The 22,061-nt window shown below is 35.4% G+C and overlaps 1 protein-coding gene and 1 long non-coding RNA gene across 2 annotated transcripts; one reads left to right on the top strand and one right to left on the bottom strand.

Moving 5' to 3' along the window:
- Positions 1-11,508: 11,508 nt before the first annotated feature.
- Positions 11,509-13,581, bottom strand: LOC141656135 (uncharacterized). The gene is made up of 2 exons (XR_012548373.1): positions 13,497-13,581; positions 11,509-12,890 (listed from the first exon to the last, which is right to left on the bottom strand). It is a non-coding gene; the product is annotated as an uncharacterized LOC141656135 (long non-coding RNA).
- Positions 13,582-15,039: 1,458 nt separating this feature from the next.
- LOC141655461 (protein FAR1-RELATED SEQUENCE 5-like) lies at positions 15,040-22,061 on the top strand. The gene is made up of 6 exons (XM_074462540.1): positions 15,040-15,195; positions 15,302-15,419; positions 18,490-19,040; positions 19,251-20,228; positions 20,895-21,367; positions 22,055-22,061. Exons 1-6 carry the CDS (start codon positions 15,040-15,042, stop codon positions 22,059-22,061), a joined length of 2,283 nt encoding a protein of 760 aa, XP_074318641.1.

Here is a 22,061-nt window from a genome sequence, read left to right as displayed (position 1 = left end):
GAACATACGTGATCCAGCTTCCTAGCGGATTTGAGTTATTTTTATATAAATGCTATTATGTACCCAGTCTTTCTAAAAACATTATTTCAGTTTCTGCACTTGACAAACTTGGTTTTTCATTTGTAATAGAGAATAATAGTTGCATTTTCTCATTACACGATATGATTTATGGCAACGCAGTCTCCATGAACGGAATTTATGTTTTAGATCAGACCACCGAAATATTGCACGTAATGAATAAGAAGTTAAAGGTTGGTGACAAAGATCAAACATATCTATGGCACTGCCGTATGGGACACATTAATGAGAAACGCGTTAAACAGCTCATACAGAATGGAGCTATCTCGGCCTTTGATTTTCAATCATTTGGCACGTGTGAATCATGTCTCATTGGCAAGATGACTCGAATTTCCTTCAAAGGTGTTGGAATGCGCGCTGCTGACCTATTAGGACTCATACATACGGATGTGTGTGGACCTATGTCAATCACCGCACGAGAAGGCTATAGGTATTTCATCACTTTCACGGACGATTTAAGTAGATATGGCTATAGGTATTTCATCACTTTCTACTTAATGAAGCACAAAATTGAATCCTTTGAGAAATTCAAAGAATACCAGAATTTGGTACAGAACCAACTGGGTAGAAAGATTAAAACACTACGATCAGACCGTGGTGGCGAGTATCTTTCTCACGAGTTTGATCAACACCTTAAGGACTGTGGGATTGCCTTACAGTTAACTCCACCTGGAACACCTCAGTTGAATGGTGTGTCCGAACGGAGAAATCGAACACTACTTGATATGGTTCGATCCATGATGAGTCACACCGTGTTGCCTGACTCATTGTGGGGTTATGCTCTTCCTGTCACCGCTTGCTCTAATACTTAACCGAAGTCCGTCTAAAAGTCAGTTGACAAGACTCCATATGAACTATGGAAGGGAACGGTCCCTAACTTGTCCTTTATACGGGTTTGGGGCTGCGAGGCTTATGTCAAGTGGAGACACGAGGATAAGCTCGGCCCGCGATCGGTCAAGACATACTTTATAGGTTATCCTAAAGGAACACTTGGTCATTACTTCTATTCGCCAACCGAACAACGTGTATTTGTTGCGGCTAGTGCGACATTCTTAGAGAAGGAATTTCTCGAGAATGCGAAGAGTAATAGAACCTTCGAGTTATCGGAGATTCCAGAACCAAATACCGAGCAACCATTGGAGGAACCGGTTTCTTCAATCCCTGCGGTGAATATTCCCGAGGAACCTAGGAGGTCGGGAAGAGTCTATATTCCTCCCACAGATACATTGGTATGGTCGAGGAACATGACATAGATGACATTCTACTCTTAACGAGTAGTGAACCCGCAACCTATAAAGGTGCCATGACTAGTTCTGACTCAAAGCTATGGTTTGAGGCCATGCAATCCGAGATGGACTCCATGTATGAGAATAACGTATGGGATCTTGTTGACTTACCTGCTAAGGTTCGTCCCCTTCAATGCAAATGGCTTTACAAGATAAAGCATTCTGTGGAAGGTCAACAAGATATCTATAAAGCACGACTAGTTGCTAAAGGTTTCACCCAAGTGCCAGGTCTGCACTACGATGAAATTTTTGCACCCGTAGTCATGTTGCGTTCCATTCGGATTATCTTAGCGATTGCCGCTTTTCATGACTATGAAATTTGGCAGATGGATGTGAAAACCGCCTTCTTAAACGGTTATTTGGAGGAAGAGTTGTACATGGTACAACCCGAAGGTTTCATCGATCCAGAACATCCTAAGAAAGTGTGCAAGCTTAAGCGTTCCATTTATGGACTTAAGCAAGCTTCTCGGAGTTGGAATCATCGTTTCGACCAAGTGATAAAAGAAAATGGATTTACTCGATCGGTCGAGGAACCATGTCTATATATCAAGTCGAGTGGGAGCAAGATTGTCTTCCTAATATTGTATGTTGATGACATACTCCTGATTGGGAATGACATACCTCTCTTAACTTCGGTAAAAGTATGGTTGAAGAACCATTTCCAGATGAAAGATCTGGGTGAGGCACAAAGAATTTTGGGCATCCGTATCTATCGAGATAGATCACGACGGATGTTATCTCTCAGTCAGGAGTCTTACAAAGACAAGATACTAGAGAGATTCAGCATGACTAACTCCAAAAAGGGGTTTCTTCCTATGGCTCTAGGGGTGCATTTGAGCAAGTCTCAGGCACCAGAGACACCGGAAGAGAAAGAGCGCATGACACGGATTCCTTATGCCTCGGCAATAGGATCAATCATGTATGCCATGATATGGACACGTCCGGATGTAGCATATGCATTGAGTATGACAAGTCGATTCCAACAGCATCCAGGTGAATCACATTGGATGGCTGTCAAGAACATTCTTAAGTACCTACGGAGGACTAAAGATTGGGCATTGACTTATGGAGGCGATCAAAAGCTATGCGCAACCGATTCTGTGAGATGCTAGCTTCCAAACGGATCGAGATGACTCGAAATCTCGGTCTGGATTCGTTTTTACTCTTAATGGCGCTGATCAGTGGAAGAGTTCCAAACAAAGTGTTACAGATTCTACGATCGAGTCCGAGTACTATGCCGCGTCTGAAGCTGCAAAGGAAGCGATATGGATGCGTCAATTCTTACAAGGACTATCTGTAGTGCCTAGTTCGAATGACCCGATCACCATCTATTGCGACAATAATAGAGGTGCCATCTTTCAAGCTAAGGAGCCTAAGTCTATTAACAAGTCTAGACATGTACAACGGAAAGCTCATCTAATCCGAGATTACGTGGAGCAAAAGGAGGTAGTGATAGAAAAGATTGCTACAGATGATAATATAGCAGATCCTCTCACTAAACCATTACGACAAGATAAGCATGAAGGGCATGTTAATTCCATGGGAATTAAACGTGTTCCTGAGTTGTAGTACTCTTTTATGGATTAGATTCATTCTCTTTTGTACTCTATACAACATCATCGTTTTGATATTTATATATTTTGTTTTTCATGTGGATTTGTACGACATTTTTTGAACACCACAAAGTGAACTGAACAAACATTATATTTTTGGTCCTTAATTGCCCACGTGAGCTGATAACTCTGGCAATTATTTTGTGACGTTGGTTGATGGTGGGTTCAACGAGCCATAAGTCAAACGGTTGACTGACCAATCACAGAGGCGAGTTATACGGATATCTCGTAGGACACAATTGTGACATCGACGTGGAGTCCTAAATGTTTTATAACATTCGGTGCCAGGTCGTGGATAGGACCTCCATGGTGATCCTAAGAGTCGATTCTTTTGACTATCGACTGTCTCTTGAGACTAAGGCAGATTTTGGGTGACTTTGGTTTCTTTCTCACGGTCATCCGTAACAGGGGGCCAAGTAGATTTTTTTCGGGTCATTTCATGCTGTTCTTAGATCGACAGGAGTCGAGTTGAAGGAAATATTCAGCCTTTATCAGGTACTCGATATTTCTCAGGGCCACTCGAGGAGCTGTAACTGAAATGCATGGCCATGCTCGAATGCGGATTCGTTTTATCAGTTAAGTTACTCTCTAGTCGGGGAAACCACTCTTGATACAAATCGATTGTAAAATACGACCTTTGCGGATACAGATCTGCAAATTGTTTTACATTGAGTGGGAGAAATTTTAAATGGATATGAGAATCGGTTATAGCACATACACTTGTACGGACAAGTGGGAGTTTGTTGGAGCTGGTGTCCTCCAGTTAGTGCGGATAACGTTATTGCACATGCACTTGTACGGACAAGTGGGAGCTTGTTGGGGCTTGTGTCCTTTACAGTTAGTGCAATGACATATAAATCTCCAAAAGGATCAAAGGGTATACTTTTGTATTATTATCAGTTGGTCCACGTTTATCAATAACGGTTGACTTGCTAGATAGGTTTGACGTTATTGTCATACTGATGTCGGTGATCAACTGGTCCCTAAAAGTCACACCTATAGGATACGTTTGAGAGATGTGACGGTATGAAAATACAGTCATGTTGATGCCTAATATGACTAAGCAGTTAGTCGGAGTTATTGACTAATAATTAGTCAAACGCGATGTGAGATAATTATTTAATACGGGTTAAATAATAATAGCTAAGACGAATTAAGCGGTTAATTCGTAAATTGAATATAAACGATTATATTTAATTAATGTATATTGAATTAATTAATTATACAATATTGTCATTGTCGGACAAGTATTAATATATCGACTGAATCATGTTACTAGTTGATATTTTAATAACCGATAACCGATGACGATTTATAATAAAAACCCGTCATATACATTTTAGCATTTTGAGTCGGACCACGAGTTAAAAATAAGGAGGAAGTGGAAAGCCCACTCCCTCCTCCATGTACACGGTTTGGCCGAACCAAACAAAAGGAGAGGCTCTCTCTCCTTTTGCCCTAATCATCTCATTTGCACACAAAATTAGGGTTTCGGGGCAATTCTCTCTGAAATTCTAGATCTCACATCGAAAACCTCACAATAACTCTCTCAATATTGCAAGGCAATTAGAGAGTACTTTCTAGCACAAGGGGCATAGTCTCAGACGGTCTTGGGTGCAACAATTAGGAGGAAATCTATATTGATTTCTGTTCTTAGGCCGCATTCACAAAGGACCCGAGGTTGATTCTTGTTCTTTATCGTTTTCTCTTGTATTTTTGTTTTATGACAATAATCACATGTTAAAGATACGTTATAGTCCTAAAATTTAAGGGAATTTTATGGATATTTCCCTACAATATGTGCTGTAACACCCCTGCATTTATCGGCAAATTTAAAACTTACTTTTACATACAAAACTGGCCGAAATACAAGGATATTATAATTAATATACAAAGTCTCAATACAAATCTCTTTTAAATATAAAATAATACAAACTGTAAACAAACTTTTTAAAAAAACTTTAAATAAAATTTTCACTTCATTATCTTCACTGGGCATTTTAAAATGCCGGCTCGCCACTGCGGGTTATGAGCCAATCTATAATCTTCACTGGGCATTTAAAATGTCGGCTCGCCACTGCGGGTTATGAGCCAAACTTTAATCTTCACTGGGCATTTAAAATGCCGGCTCGCCACTGCGGGTTATGAGCCAAACTTTAATCTTCACTGGGCATTTAAAATGCCGGCTCGCCACTGCGGGTTATGAGCCAAACTTTAACCTTCACTGGGCATTTAAAATGCCGGCTCGCCACTGCGGGTTATGAGCCAAACTATAATCCTCTAGTCTAATGACTTTGAATTTTAGCGGATACGCTATATAAATAGAAAATTTCCAAAACAAAACTTAGTTGTCATATTATAAAGAAAAATAGTATAATTACTTCAAAAATTAATATAACTCAATAACTTTGGTTACTCTGGACCGTAAAATACAATATGACACAAAGGTCCCATAACTCAATACTAATAACCAATCTAAATATCAATATTTATATCGTCAAATGTTCGTTTAAACAACTGCTCAACATCCGGAGTAAATTCCGAGCTACTCACCCACAAGCTGAGGTCAAAGAAATGACAACTTTAATACTCAATTCCTAAATCATAATACGTACTAACCAAACTCAGAAGCTAACAACATTGATCTTCATTATAGTCAAACCAATGTTAATTTTCCCATTAACAATATGCCTAAAGATGCAACCAATATCCCGTACACAAATTTGTCTACTGCTAGAATTAGTCTCACTGAATCATATGTGTAAGCCGATATCATCCTCCTGCCAATTTCGCTTATCCTTTAAACCAAAAATATAATTCAGCGATATCCAAATTTTATAGAGTACTACTCGCATCTTTGGCTACTCCAACTCTTAGCCTACCCATCTCACATACAACTAACCGAACAAAACAAAGGTAATATACAATTAATACTATATACTTCGTAAGATAAAAATCATCGCAGTTACAAATTTCCAGACGATATAAAACGCAGTACATGAATAGCCATTAACATATAATTCACACAACCTCGAACAATAATAAATTATTAGGATCGGTAAAATCGTGTTACCTTTTACTAGAAAACCTGATCAACAATTCTCGAAAAATGACCAACAATTAACCATCGAACTGATCAAATTAATGGAGAGTGCAACATGTTCACTTGGAATTGAAGATATATAAATAATGAATCTACTAAAGAGGATGGGAAGTTGAAATAAAAGAAAGTGGTGGACAAGAAAACCAAGTTTGCAGGAGAAGGATGATTGCAGACATGGTACACATAATCTAGTAAACCAACTCCTTGTTTGCTTAATTTATCAAACTTGACTACAACCATCTAATCTTACTAATAACACAAATAAAATTACTCATTCTGCATATAATATAGATTACAACCATAATCTCAAAATAATTAACATTAGGCTTACCAACAGAAGGCCAAATACAATCATCAACCTTAACCGCGACACTAACGTTATTCTTAATAAAGCAACATAACATGTCACCATGAATTGACATCATTCTAAAGCTTTGATCTTTGATTATAATCCCATCATCCACAATAACAACTCCTATAATTCTTGCTTTTTCTCGCTTAAATGACCATATCAATAGCACTCATACCGACTAACTCAGATTTATTACCATCATACATATCTTATACCTTTCAATTACCTAAAGTTTACAAACTTCTTAATCCAACCCGTCTCACAAGTAAAATAATTCAATCAAGAACATAAATATATACTTCATATTCTACTTTGTATATAATGAAAACAGTAATTATATAATACTTCCAAACTAATTATCGTTTTGTAGCATACAACAATAATTCATCTTGCTTTTATTTCAATAAACAACCCTAAATTAATTAGGTAATAGAACTAAAGAAAAAGGAAACATACATCCGTGTGGTAAGAAGTCGAGACCGAAGATGGCCAGCAGAAATATAGTAAGTAAATAGTCCTTATGGGAGTTATGGTGAAAGAAATTGAAGGAAAAGAAAGAAAAAAAAATGAAGGATGACATATATGAGAAAATGATCCGGCGGTGGAGTTCTGTCTAAATAATTCTTTTTTTTTTTTTTTTTTTTTATAAAATATAATATTAGAGTATAAAACAAATTAGCCAAATAAAAGACTAAAATAATTGGGGTATTACATGTGCTCTATCATATCTGAGGCTATCTGATTTATTCAGCGACAATGAGTCATAAAATTGTGACAGTCACTCGGGTGGTCTTGTCGGTGTGTGGTGACGACAATGTGGGCAGTAGGTGGCTGTGCGTGGTGGTGGTCGTGGGAGTAAGCAGAGGCGGTGGTGGACTAGTCATGTGTGGTGATGAGTCATGGGTTCGATGGTGATGGTATGTGGATACATAGATTAGTACTTCTAGATACACTTATATATTACTCTGGATACATGTGCATATTCAGAAGGTATGACATCCGGATAGGAGATTGTTGGATATCGTTTTTGTTCACCGGACTATTCAAATGGTGATGGTTGCAGATTTATGATTTAGCAGGTGGGTCGAATGTTGGTGTTGCTGGCTTGCTGTGATGGTCCAAGCCATCCAGATTTATTATTTTTACATCCTTTTTGCCTTACATTAGGTTTTGACAAAAATAAATGGAGCCGGTGATGGCTTTTTGGATGACCGGTAAGGTTATTAGTTTAGGAATTCCGGCTAGGCATGCTGGTGGTTGGATAATAAGGTAGTGGTTATTGCTATTGGTGAAAACTGGTGGTTGTCGGGTTGAAGACGAGGGGTGGTGAGTGTGGTATTTTTGTGTTAGTGAAGGAGTGGGGTTGGTCGTGCTATTTAATTGGATACATAAAATGTGTCGCCAGATACATGAAGGCATACTACCAGATACACAAAGTGACAAGTGTATCTGAATGCATAAATATGTGTATCTGGAATAAGTAATATGTGTATCTAGGTAATGTAGGCTTCGAATCAAAAGCGTTTATGGTTATTCAAGTGGTCACCGCGTTGAGACACTGCCTCTGACGCTGGGCTGCTCGATGGTGGTCGAAGGCTTGTAGAGGATGTGCCGACCAGTGGAGTGCAGGGTTGCGATGCTTCTGCTGGTTCGTTGAATTGAGATTGTCCCCATGTACTTCAACCCTTGCTCAGTCGTGTATGAAGGGGACGAACTATAGATCTAGAGTTGCTTAAATTATACCGAGTGACTCTAAAAATCACGTATTCCAAACTTGCAAATAAGGAACATATTACCTTATTTGTGTTGAATCTTGGATGTCAACTGTGGTTTTATCTATTTATTGTATATCTGTGTTTCATCTAGGTCCTAAGTCCGGAGTGGAGCTAAGGCGATTCTTTGTCGAGGTTAAGAGTCATTTCCCGAGTTCATAAAAAGAAATACGTGGAGCTCAACAAAGAATGCTCACCCGTTTCTTTGACTTATGACAATTGCCTCAAGTTAAAGGAGAGAGGGGTTCTTGCTAAGCCTACCCACCACACAATCATACGGTTAACTCCTCTACTTTCAATAAGGTTAGTTGCATCATTCGTTCTTGTCATGGATATGTTTTATTATTCTCATTCTATATGCAAAGATATTATATGCTTTATAATTCTCAGTCTAACTATGTCACTTGAGAAAGGTTGGTAAGGAAAGCGTAGTCGGCTAAGGTCCGGTTTCTTAATAATGAGAAACATTTTGAAAGAAATGAGTCGACTGAATGTTATCAGTATTCCCATGGTATTAAATCTTGGTTTCGGTCTTGATCTCACTAACGACTACCACAAATGACCTTGGTCATTTTGGCATATATGTGAATTATCTTGTCTCAAATTCAGCAATATTGCCTATTATAGTTTTTCCTTCTTCCTATTATATATTGCTGGAGATCAACAAGTTTCCAGAATTCCAAATAGAACAACATCATTCACTTATGATGGATAATACGTGCTGACGTGCAGTGTTCTTACTGTGCATTAATTAGTTGCACAACAATTTGAAAGAAATGTTTCGGAATGATCAACAGATTTACAATGTTCTTCTTGTGCATAATTAGTTGCTTTTACGTAGAAGGGTGCCGAACATGAGTTGTTTCCTCTAAACTCGTACTCAAGAAATCTGTTATATTTCCAATCATTGCGATTCGAAAGAGCTTAAACACGGAGCGGAGGCACTAGCGGAAGTCTTTGAGTATGATCTGCAGAAGGCTCGCAAAAGAGAAACCTAAACATCAGCTTCAACTAAGCCTACTGCATGTGACCGTTGGGGCAGAAATTTGTAAGCTTGACAAAGATATAGTATGTCATGAAATGAATTCTTGGTTATGCCAAAGCTAGTCGCTATAATACACGTTGTGTAGAGTTTCAGATGGAACATATTTATGCCATCAATAAAATCGCGAATTTAATGTGAGTAAGATATATGTAAAAGTGGATATTTGCTGAGAAAGATGTTTGTTATTTTGGTTTGAAAAGGATGGAATAAAACAACAATTGGTGAGAAGTTTTATATGTCGAAGAAGTATTGTTTAATGATATTGTTGGTGGTACCAAACTTCATTTATTACTCTGTTATAATACCAATTCAAACTCACTTTTACCAGAAGAATTAATTAAGTCAAAAATATCAATCTTGCTTGAATCTACTGGTAGTCACAGAGAATTCTTAAGTTTGCAGACTACTGGACAAAAAAACCAACAATGATAATATCATAGTAACTGTGTCTCACACTCACTTAGTTTATATGAAAATTCTTAATTAAGTCGGTCAAATGAAAATTATCGTGAAATTGTTCCATATTTTATTTTTTGCACGAGGCCATTTAATGAATAAATGAACATGTATCAAACCTATATTTCTCCGTATAGTTTTACTACTACAAAATTATCTGCTTTTTATAGGACTCTTCCTCGCTTCTTATTTTCATTTTTTCATAGTAGTCATGTAAACAACAATAATTCCTTGCGGTTAGACTGTTGGAGTTTTAATTCTTTATTTTTTACTAATAACATGATAGAGATGCGTATCTAGTAAGGTAAAAAGTGTATCTAGCTTAGTACAGATGCGTATCTAGCAAGGTAAAGGAGTGTATCTAACTTGTCAGAGATGTGTATCTAGCACCGTAAAGAAGTGTATCTACTAAGGTAAAGGAGTGTCTTTAGCTTGCCAGAGATGTGTATCTACTATCTAGCAAGGTAAAGGAGTGTATCTAGCTTGTCAGAGATGTGTATCTACTATCTAGCAATGTAAAATGAAAGTTATTAATTTCACTTTGATATATACTCTTTTCATTTAACAAAGAATAAAATAAAGACGGGGTCAACGACAAAACTAACCATAAAAAGGGAGGGTTGTCTATGAGCGAATGTGACAATATTATTACCAAGACAATATTTTGTGAAAGGTCATTTAGTACACGCATATATCCTTTTACTCAAATTAATTTATCATTATCGCGACGTACCTCATCCTGGTCAAGTATGAGCGAAATATAAATGAATATGCATAACCAATTAACAAAGACAATGAATGGGATTTTGCTGTGTATCTAGCCACCTAATTTAATCCTTAAGTAGAAGTATGAATCTAGAAACATAAATAAGTGTGTCTAGATAACTATAGGTATGTGCTAGAAACTTAAAGAAGTGTAGCTAGCTAGCTAGAGGCATGTATCTAACAACTTATAAGAGTGTATCTAGCTAGCTAAAGATATGTATCTAGAAACTTAAAGGAATGTATCTAACTAGCTAGAGGTAAGTATGTAGCAACTTATAGCAGTGTATCTAGCTAACTAAAGATGTGTATCTAGAAACTTAAAGGAGTGTATCTAGCTAACTAGAGATATGTATCTAGTAACTTAAACGAGCGTATCTAGCATTCTAGACTTGGTTTTTGTATAAAACGAATCTACTAAATTAAACATAATGACACATCTTTAATTAAAAAATAGTTACGTAATCTCTTCAATATCTCTCAAAATATATAAGTTAATAATATGAAATGTATACTCTTTTGAAAGCAAATTTTATGACGAATCTAATGATATAATTTTCATAATTTTTTCTAGAGTATATTTTAATATAATTGAAAGTCAAAGGCTTATCTCGTAAAACAAAAAAGTCATATATAAAATAATGGAGGGAGTATTTAACAAAGTTCTTATATAAGACCGCGTTCGACCTAAATAAGTAGTTTCAATGTCATTTAAGCATCACAATGTACATCGATCCATATCTAGCTTAGTTCACTCAATCCCAAATCTTTGTTTATTTTTTTGTTGCTAAATTAATAGAAAATGATGAATGCCCATAATCACTTTCTTTAGTCCATGAATTTAGCGACTTAATTAGTTTTAGTTAACATTGTTTATGGTTGTCAACATTGTTTTGATTTTTAATGCTTATTTTGACTGGTTTTAATGCACTTCACATATATGTCAACCCATTTCTTATGTACTTGGAACTAACGTTGTGTACGTATTTGTAGGTCCTAGGACGTTAGCAAGACAGTTCCACGGGGATGAAGAAGGCATCATTGGACCGGTGTCGACCGCCACAGTCGAACCAAGGCTGAGATACATATGGAATTACTACCTCAGATACATATGGAATTACTACCAAATACACATTGTATTGCTACCGGATACACAAATCGACTTGTGTATCTGCTAGTAATAGCATGTGTATCTGGGCTGCTAATTTGTGTAGCTAGAGTCCTAGAGTAATATAAACCATTTCAGAAACTAGTCCCGGAATCAGAGTTGTGGTCCCCCTAGGATATTCTGCCAGTAACGCGGAGCTTAAGCTTCTTCATGTCCCCTCCGGAGAAGAAAAGCGCCAAATTGCGTTGGATAATAAGACCATCGTTGCTGTCTCCCACTTTTCGGTGACTGTCTCGAATGCTTCTTGGAGGTCCATCCCATGTTAATTTTCTCCCATATTCACCCACCTCTAACCTGTGATTATACTTTCGAGCTTCACTCTCATCACCCATGAACCGAAGAAATGCCATATAAACGGGAGCCATACCAAGCTGGAATGCTTCAAAGTGCAAGCAAAAATACTGACCAAAGCAATGGAAGACCTGAAACGCAATATAACAGTAAAGCAAATTCGTCAAATTACAATTTGCAGCATGAAGAAAAGACACAATCGATATAAAGTGATATGATTCTAATTCCACCACTTGAATGCTCTGAAGTTTAAGCATTTCGAAGTTCAATTCACTCCCTACCACTACCTGGTCCATCTTTTAGTAGCAGATACAAAACAACAATTAGAAAGTCTGTAAATTCAGTACTATTAAATTTATTATTGTCCTACCACTTTTCTTCATTGGGACAACACTTCTATGCTGGTACGATCTACATGCTTCAAATTTATAAGTAAAAATGTCCCTATGCATTGTGAATTGTCAAGGGTTTAATCTAATCTTGTGTTTTGTACTCGGTAGTTTAAATGAATCAGGCACATCAGAATTACTAGTCTCAGCATAAGCAAATAAATGTTCATCAGAAAATAATGAGCTAAATGAGCAAGGAACTCATAAGCCTTGCTCAAAATACAAGATTCAACCAAATCAACTGAGAAATTTTTGACAAGGCTCCCTTTTTATTCAAGATTGATGAACCATTCAACAAGACATGATCTAGTGATAATCATTCGATATTGAAACTCTAGAAGGGCAACCATTAAAGGGTCAATTAGATAGAGATAACAAATAAACAAGATAGAATGAGTAGCAAAACTCAAACACCACAACAATTTTTCTACAATAACCAAAAACTCGACTAAAAAATACAAACACAGATTGAAACTTTGAGGCAAACTCACATATGTCAAACTTTCTCTTTCATGAGTATTTTTTGTTGGCAACAAAGAAATCAGTCTCAGAAGACGAAATCCTGAAAAGAGCAGCTGAAAACATGAAAATTATGAGAACCCATGCTCTCAAATGCAGAAACATGAAAATTATGAAAACCCCATTCTAGCTTACACCCCGCAAGAATGGCCTTCCCTGCATCATCCCTGCAAACAAATCCCAGACCAACATCATCCACGACAAAGATAGCAGCATCAATATTTAATTTAATCAAGCCCGCACTCGGTTTATCCCAAGCTCCTCTGCCCACACCAAGAATGGGGTTAACAATACCTGTAACCTTCTCCTAATAGCAAATATAGTCTCCAATCGAGTCTATAGAAGCCGACCCCAGGACCATCTCCGTGAACTTATACGACAATGAACTCGATCCGCAACACCGTACACACCTCCGGCCAGGACCACCCAACTTCATCCCCACGACTACCACATAACCACCACCTAACAACATCCTCGCTCCACCACATCCCCAAACTCCGTCAAATATCACACACCACCTTAAATCCCATTCAACTTAGCCTCGCACCACCAAAAGGATTGGTCACGCGCCTTAACCACTATACATCTCATTTATTTAAAAAAAAAGTTGTGGTCTAAATCATAGATCTATGAAAATTTGAAAAGAATTTAAAATAACTAACCAAATTAATGACATTTTTGTAAGATTTTGAGCCAAATAAATCCAATTTTGACCGAACTTATGCGTAATTGCGGTTGTGTAGTGACAAAAAGCAATTCGACTGACGGTGGAGTAGCGATTATTGGATTCAAGATAATGACGCAGCTCCGGCGACGGTAAAGACAGGTGGTAATGGTGGTGGATAAAGGTGAGGGAGGTTAGAGGTTTGGGAATACGTTTGAAGGAAGAGGAGTAGTGACGAGGAGTTTAATTTAAGCTTGTGATTAATTTGATCTAAGAGCCGAAAATTAGTTCATAAGTTCGCACAAGATCCTATATATATATATATATATATATATATATATATATATATATATATATATATATATATATATATATATATAGAGAGAGAGAGAGAGAGAGAGAGAGAGAGAGAGAGAGAGAGAGAGAGAGAGAGAGAGAGAGAGAGAGAGAGAGAGAGAGAGGCGGGATCTCGTGAGTTTGGTTCTTACGGTGAGTTGTGAGTTTGAAAAATCTCAACCACTAGATCAAAGGAAACCAAGGGCTGAGATCAACACAAATAAACGCTTAAGATTGGATCTAATAATAAAAAAAAAAAAAAAAAAGCACTCGCACATCATTCATCGACATTTTGATCTTTCTTTCTTTCTCCCCTTCCTTGTCAGACAAATCTCACTCGCAATTTCTAGGTATTATCTAATTCCTCCTCGATCTTCTCAAGTACTCCTTAATTTGCGATTAATTTACAATTAATTTCATTCATTCAATCTACTTCTTCATCTGCATTACTTGAATTTATGATTATTATTGTGTAATTGATTGATTATTCGACTTTGTTGATTTCAGTAATTTGATTTTCGAATTTGTGTATGTTACTACTATTGAATTGTTAATTGTTTGTTACGATTTTCATTGTTTGATTGTAAAATTGTTATTTTAGGGATTGTCAACGAGAGTAATGTTCATGTTTTGTGCAGATTGCTCAAGAAGAATCATGGCTATCATTTGAGCAATTTAATATTGCCTTTTACCCCCTTTCCCATCATAGTGATCCTCAATCTTAATTTGAGCAATTTAATATTTTCTAAGATGATGAAGAACTTCAAGCTTAATCCGACTTTGGTGACTTTTGGACATGCTTGGTAAAAATGTTATAGGGGATGATGATGTTATTCCTGAAGAAACTCCAGCTGAGTTATACGTGTATTCCCACTCTCTCTACATTTTCCCTTTGACATTGTAGATCAGTTTCTTTGTCGTTTTGACCACTATCTAGTGTAGATTGGGCAGACATTATTCTTCAGGAACTGAAGTTGCTACCTTTTCTGTCATGTCACTAATGCTAAACATCCCCCCCTTCCATTTTGATTGTTTTCAGCCAATGCAGCCATAAATTTACTATTAGGCTGTGACAGTGTGACTATGTGAGTAATTAGAAGTGGAAGACCGGATTTAAAATAAAAGAGTGAGATTTTGAGCTCTAAAGTTGATATTTTATTTTGCGAACCTCGCATTTTTTGTGAACTCGAGTCAGGGTTCAAGCTATGGACACCGCAAATGTTGCAAAGAAAATCGTAGATCTTAAAATCATCACGACCAGAGTTTCCAATGCTGCCAGCATTCGGACTGCTGAGGAAGATGTTGTAACTTTCAGGAATGGTGCATTGATCTTTCCATGTGACAAAGAGACTGAATTGGAGGTAATACTTTAGGTTCCTTTTATCATGGTACTCCATCTGTCCATGAATAAGCTTCCTGGTTTTCAATTATGTGACCGGATGTCCGGATTGAATGGTCACGGTACAGGTCTTAGAAGTTCAAGTCCCAGGAAAGAAAGTTGTGGATACAACCTCATTTTGGAATGGCTTGAAAGGCCTGAAATTGCAGAAACTTATAATACTTGTTGCAATAGATGAAAGCTGGTGTACTTTTTCACTTGGCATCCTTGGAAAAGTAGCAACGGTTGTTATAATCGTTGAACCTATGAAGACAAGTCAAAAGAGGCAGAAAAAAGAAATCTAATTTTCACTTTTTGTGGTTCGCATCCTGCTTATATAATTCGTATCTATACAAACAAAAGCGGAGTTAGAAATGTAATTTCAAAGGGATATTTGCTTAATCTTGAATTTTAAATTTTTGTATGGAATGTCTCTTATTAAGCTAATAGAGTAATAGCTATAGAGTATAGAATTACAATAAGTCTTACCTATGACGGACACTATCCATCACAAGCTGAAGATACTATCCGTCACAATAACACTACAATAATAGCACAATAACACGGGACAAAAAAAGAGTAAAATAAATTAAAGTGATACCGGAATAACATCACAATAACACCAGAATAACAGTAGAATAATAGCACAATAACAAATGGAACAAAAAGAGTAAAAAAATCAAAGTAGTAAAAAAATCTAAGTGACACCTAATAACATCACAATAACACCGAATAACAAGAGAATAACAAAGACAATAATACGTCGAGAACAAAAAGAAAAAGAGAAAAAAAATCAAAGTAGTAAAAAAAATCAAAGTGACACCGGAATAACATCACAATAACAGCGAATAACGAGAGAATAACAAAGACAATAACACGTGGTAAAAAAAATACGAAAAAAAAATCAAAGTCGTAAAAAAAATCAAAGTGGCACCGGAATAACATCACAATAACACCAGAATAACAGCACAATAACATGCAGTAAAAAAATCAAATAGTAAAAAAAATTAAAGTAGTAAAAAAATCAAAGTGACACCGGAATAACAGCAGAATAACAGTAGAATAACAGCACAATACAACACGTGGTAAAAAAAAAGAAAAAAAAATCAAAGTCTTATAATAATAGCATAATAACACGAGGTAAAAAAAATTCAAGTAAAAAAAATTTCAAGTAAAAAAAAATCCGGTACAAAAAGAAAAAGAAAAAAAGGTAACATAATGAGTAAATTAAAGAAAAACATAAGAGAAAACAAAAATCAAAGTGGTAAAAAAAAAGCATAATAACACGAGGTAAAAAAAAAGAGAAAAAAAATTAAAGTAAAAAAAAAAAAGTAACATAGAAAAAAAAGAAAATAAGTAAATGACAATGGTTTTATATGACATGTAAGATTTGATCTTGGCCACCAATCTCTAATATAATCTAATGACTGAGATTTGGTGATTTTGGTTCTTATGGTGAGTTGTGAGTTGGGTGATTCTCAGTCATTAGATTATATTAGAGATTTTGGTTCTTATGGTGAGTTGTGAGTTGGGTGAATCTCAGTCATTAGATTATATTAGAGATGAGTGGCCAAGTATATATATATATATATATATATATAGAGGCAAGATCCGGTGAGTTTGCCACTTTTCGTGAGTTTCCCCCGCATATATAAGCAAATGAGTTGACAAAACCCAATTATCAAAAATTTAGCCGTCATAATCTGCCAGCGCTTTCTCTCTCTTTCTCCCCCTTTCTCTCTCTACTGATAAACACTCTGTTTCATCAAAAAAATCAAGCGAATTTTTTTCATCAGTTCTTCAAATTTTGATCAAAAAATTTGATCAAGAAATTCATCAGTTCTTCAAATTTGATCAATAATTCGTTCATTATTTTGATTCTTTCAATTAAAACTATCAATTTGTTCATCAATTTTTCGAAATTTGATCCACAATTCTCCGAAAACCCTAATTCTTCAAATTAACCAAGGTATTGATATTTCTTCCCTATTTCTCGAATTAATAATCGAATAATTTCAGATAATTGAATCAAATAACAAATTACTGCCTTAATTTACGTGTTTTTCTAATAAAATTCACTTCAACGATGCTGAATTGATTTATCAAACGCTTACTATGATTGATAATAATGCTTGATAATCAAACAACGATGAATTGGGTATAAATTTGTGACATAATGTTGATATAAAAACTGTTGTTATTACGTTGATAAGTTTTTTGTTCAAATTCTTGAATGCATGTAAGTTGTTTTCATATTGTTTTCATAACAGTAATTGCATGTAAAGTTTAACTGTAATTGCATGTAGGTTTTCATTCATGATATCATTCAATATCTAGTATTTGAATAATTGGATTACAATAATACAATAACTGCCTTACAGTATTAAAATAACTTTGTTATTACATTAAAATAACTGCATTAATACTACTTTATAGGAACTGATAGAATAATTGCATTTGTATAATACAATAACTGCATTATAACGTTAAAATAATTGCTGAAACAGAGATTGTTTTTTCCTAATAAATACTACTTTATAGGAACTGACAAAAAAATCCTTACAATAACTACTCTTTAATAATGAAATAACTTTGATATTACATTAAAATAACTGTGTGTGCATTGTGGTGGACTAGGCTACCAATTTCACTAAAACCCTTTCCCCCTCTGATAGAATAATTGCATTTGTATAATACAATAACTGCATTATAACGTTAAAATAATTGCTGAAACAGAGATTGTTTTTTCATAATAAATACTATTTTATAGGATCTGACAAAAAAATCCTTACAATAACTATTCTTTAATAATGAAATAACTTTAATACTACATTAAAATAACTGTATGTGCGTTGTGGTGGACTAGGCTACCAATTTCACTAAAACCCTCCCCTCTCTGATAGAATAACTGCATTTGTATAATACAATAACTGCATTATAACGTTAAAATAATTGCTGCTGCAGAGATTGTTTTTTTCATAATAAATACTACTTTATAGGATCTGACCAAAAAATCCTTACAATAACTACTCTTTAATAATGAAATAACTTTAATACTACATTAAAATAACTGTGTGTGTATTGTAGTGGACTAGGCTACCAATTTCATTAAAACACTCCCCTCTCTGATAGAATAATTGTATTTGTATAATACAATAACTGAAATATAACGTTAAAATAACTGCTGCTGCAGAGGTTGTATTGTTTTGTTTTGTATAGAATCTAAGATATTGAAATTAATAATACCATAACAGTTCTCTTGTTTTAATGTTTCCAGGCATTGAAATTAATACTACCAATGCAACAACTTTTTCTACACCTCTTTTGTTGCGTCAAACAGGAGAAAATACTATCCATAATCTGGGATTGAGATATACTCCAGGTGGTAGTGAGGAGTGGAATAGGATGGTAGAAAATGGTTTCAAACCTGCTCTGGGGTTAATGTTTGTAAAGCTGGAGGAGGCAATAGAGTTTTACAATTTATATGCTGTGGCTTGTGGTTTCATACCAAGGAAGTACACACAAACAAGATTCCGTGATGGTTTGATAGACAAAAAATCAATGGTCTGCAACAGACATGGATTCAAAGAGGATCGCAAAAAACTCAAACCTGTTGTTGAATTTGAAAACACAGAAGAGAAAAAAAGAGGAAAAGGTCTCAGAGAGCCAAAGAAAACAAAAATAACAAGATTTGGTTGCAAGGCAAAAATACGGTTTTGTGCTGTATTCAATGACCTTAAGGAGCTAATAGGGTATGCTATTGATACATTTTATGAAGGTCATAATCACAAGCTCTGCTCACTCAAAGAACGGGAATTCCAGAAAAACGTAAGAACACTTAACCTTTACATGAAGCGATAAATTGTTAACAATTGTAAACTCAACATCGGGGCTACCAAGACTTTTAGAATTCTGGCGGAACAATCAAATGGGTATGCAAACATTGGTGCATCTCTCAATGATTTCAAGAACTTCAAAAGAAATATTAAATGTTATATAGGTGAGAATGATGCTGACATGATTCTCGATTATTTAAAGGCGCTTTCTCAATCGCAAGATGGCTTTTACTATGCTTACCAAGTTGATGAGGATAATTGTTTGGCTAAACTCTTTTGGGCAGATGCACAAGCAAGAATGAATTATTCCTTGTTTGGGGACACCATCACCTTTGATCCTACTTACGGTACTAACAAGTACCGCATGGCCTTCACCCCATTCACTGGTGTTGACAACCACAAAAAATCAGTGACTTTTGCTGCTGCACTTGTCGATCATGAGAACGATGGGTCATTCATTTGGGTGCTTAAGAAGTTCCTTGATTGTATGGGCAACAAGGAACCTCAGTGCATTCTTACTGATCAAGATCCGGCAATTAAACTCGGGGTGCGTTCTGTATTCAAGCAAGCAAGACATCGCTACTGCATGTGGCATATAATGAAAAAACTTACCGATAAAGTTGAGTCACAGATTTGTAAGGAGACTGACTTTGTTGAGCGGATATGCGGAGTTGTTTGGGATACTGACTTGGAACCCATTGAGTTTGAAGAAAAATGGACTCAAGTGATTAATGACTTTGAGTTGAATGATAATACTTGGTTGACATACATGTATGGCAAAAGGCACAAATGGATACCTGCATACTTTAGGGATTTGCCTTTAGGCTGCCTTTTGAAGACTACACAAAGATCAGAGAGTCAAAACAGTTATTTCAAAAGATTTGAGAGCATAGACGGCACACTTGTAGAATTTTGGTTGCGTTTTCAGAGTGCAATGGAACAACAACGCTATAATCACAGATTTCTTGATGCTGCAAGTGACAGCACATTGCCACAGGTTTCTTCTAAGACAATGATTGAAAAACATGCCTCTAAAATCTACACACATACTGTTTTCTATGAGTTCCAAGAGCAAGTGCAAATGGCTCCCTGTTCGTGTGCCGTTGTTGGGTTTTCTGAGCAAGGAAACATGCACATTATAAATGTTGAAGATGCCTACAGGAAGCATAGAGTATTTCAGGTTATTCAATTTTATAAACATAACTGTCTTTTTACTTTAACATACAATAACTGTGATAAAAGAATACAATAACCGTCTTTTACCATTACAATAATCATGTGAAAACTATACAATAATCACAATTATGCTTTACAATAATTGATGTAGAGTTTATTTGCAATTGTTCTGATTTTTTTCCATAAATATATTAATTTGATAATGCTTTGATGAATTGATAATGCTTTACACTTGCCAATTTGTTACAATAATCAAGGATATGCTTTAAAATAATTGGGGAAGAGCTTTACAATAATCAGATACATGAGAGCTTTAAAATAATCAGAGGTATGCTTTACAATAATTGGGCAAACGCTTTACAATAATCAGCTACATAAAAAGCTTTAAAATAATTGCATTTGATCATTTGAATAAATTAATAATCATGTGAAAACTACTTTGTAACATTATATTAAACATAAAAAAACTGAAGGACTTCTACCTTGGTGTTAATTGCTAGTCTGCATAAAATAATTCATGTTGAACTATATAATAACTATGATTGCCTTTTAAAATAACTACACCGCATGCAGGTTGCTCACAATAACGAATCAAAGGAAACAACATGTACGTGCAAGATGTTTGAGAGGAAAGGAATCCTTTGTAAACACATTATATGGATTATATCAGGAAAAGGACTCAAAGCATACCGAGCAAGACATCGAAACTAGATGGACGAAGAAATCATATAGAAAGCCTTTGTATGGACTGGATGGAAAGTTATTGCAAGACTACGATCCCACTGATTTGAGAAAATTGGAATTATCAAGGGTATGGTCAGAGTTTTATGCAACAATAAGTGTTCTTAACTCGATGCCTGATAATCAAATCAAGGAGCTAAGTTTGATGCTTTTACAATTCCGAGAGAAAATAAATCCAACCAAAGAGAGCTTGACAAAGGATCAAGAACTGGAAATGCTCTTAGGTTGTTCAGCAAAATCAAATATTACTGTTCTTCCACCCAAGATTGCAAAAAACAAAGGAAGCGGCATGAGAATGAAATCAAACAAGGATAAGGCAATTGAGAAGGCGAGCAAACCGAAGAGGCTATGTAATAACTGCAAACAAATGGGACACCATGACAAGAGAAACTGTCCAAATCCGTTTGTTGAGCATGCTTTGGAGGAAGAAGATGAAGAGGAAAACGAAATGGAGGATGAAGATGAAGAAGAAGAATGAAAAATGAAAAAATGCATTACGCTTTAAAATAATCAAGATTACGTTTTAAAATAATCCATATTATGCTTTACAAATAACCGCAAGATTGCAAAATAATTGTGTTAGACTTTTTTACAAGTAATCAGGGGTATACTTTACAATAAGTGTGTTAGACTTTTACAATAATCAAAGTTATGCTTTACATTAATTGATGTTGAATTTTTTTGCAATTGTTCTGATTTTGTTCATTTAATAATACCTTGCGCTATTACAATAATCATGTGAAAACTATACAATAATCACAATTATGCTTTATATATTTCCATAAATATATTAATTTGATAATGCTTTACAGTGATTGATAATGCTTTGCACTTGCCAATTTGTTACAATAATCAAGGATATGCTTTAAAATAATTTGGGAAGAACTTTACAATAATCAGATACATGAGAGCTTTAAAATAATCAGAGGTATGCTTTAAAATAATTGCATTTGATCATTTGAATAACTGAATAATCATGTGAAAACTATACAATAATCACAATTACGCTTTATAATAATTGATGCTGAGTTTATTCGCAATCGTTCTGATTTTTTTCCATAAATATATTTATTTGATAATGCTTTACAGTGATTGA

The sequence above is a fragment of the Silene latifolia genome, chromosome 5, assembly GCF_048544455.1.
Source record: "Silene latifolia isolate original U9 population chromosome 5, ASM4854445v1, whole genome shotgun sequence".
NCBI classification, from domain to species: Eukaryota; Viridiplantae; Streptophyta; class Magnoliopsida; order Caryophyllales; family Caryophyllaceae; genus Silene; species Silene latifolia.
This window is presented reverse-complemented; position numbering and strand designations above follow the sequence as displayed.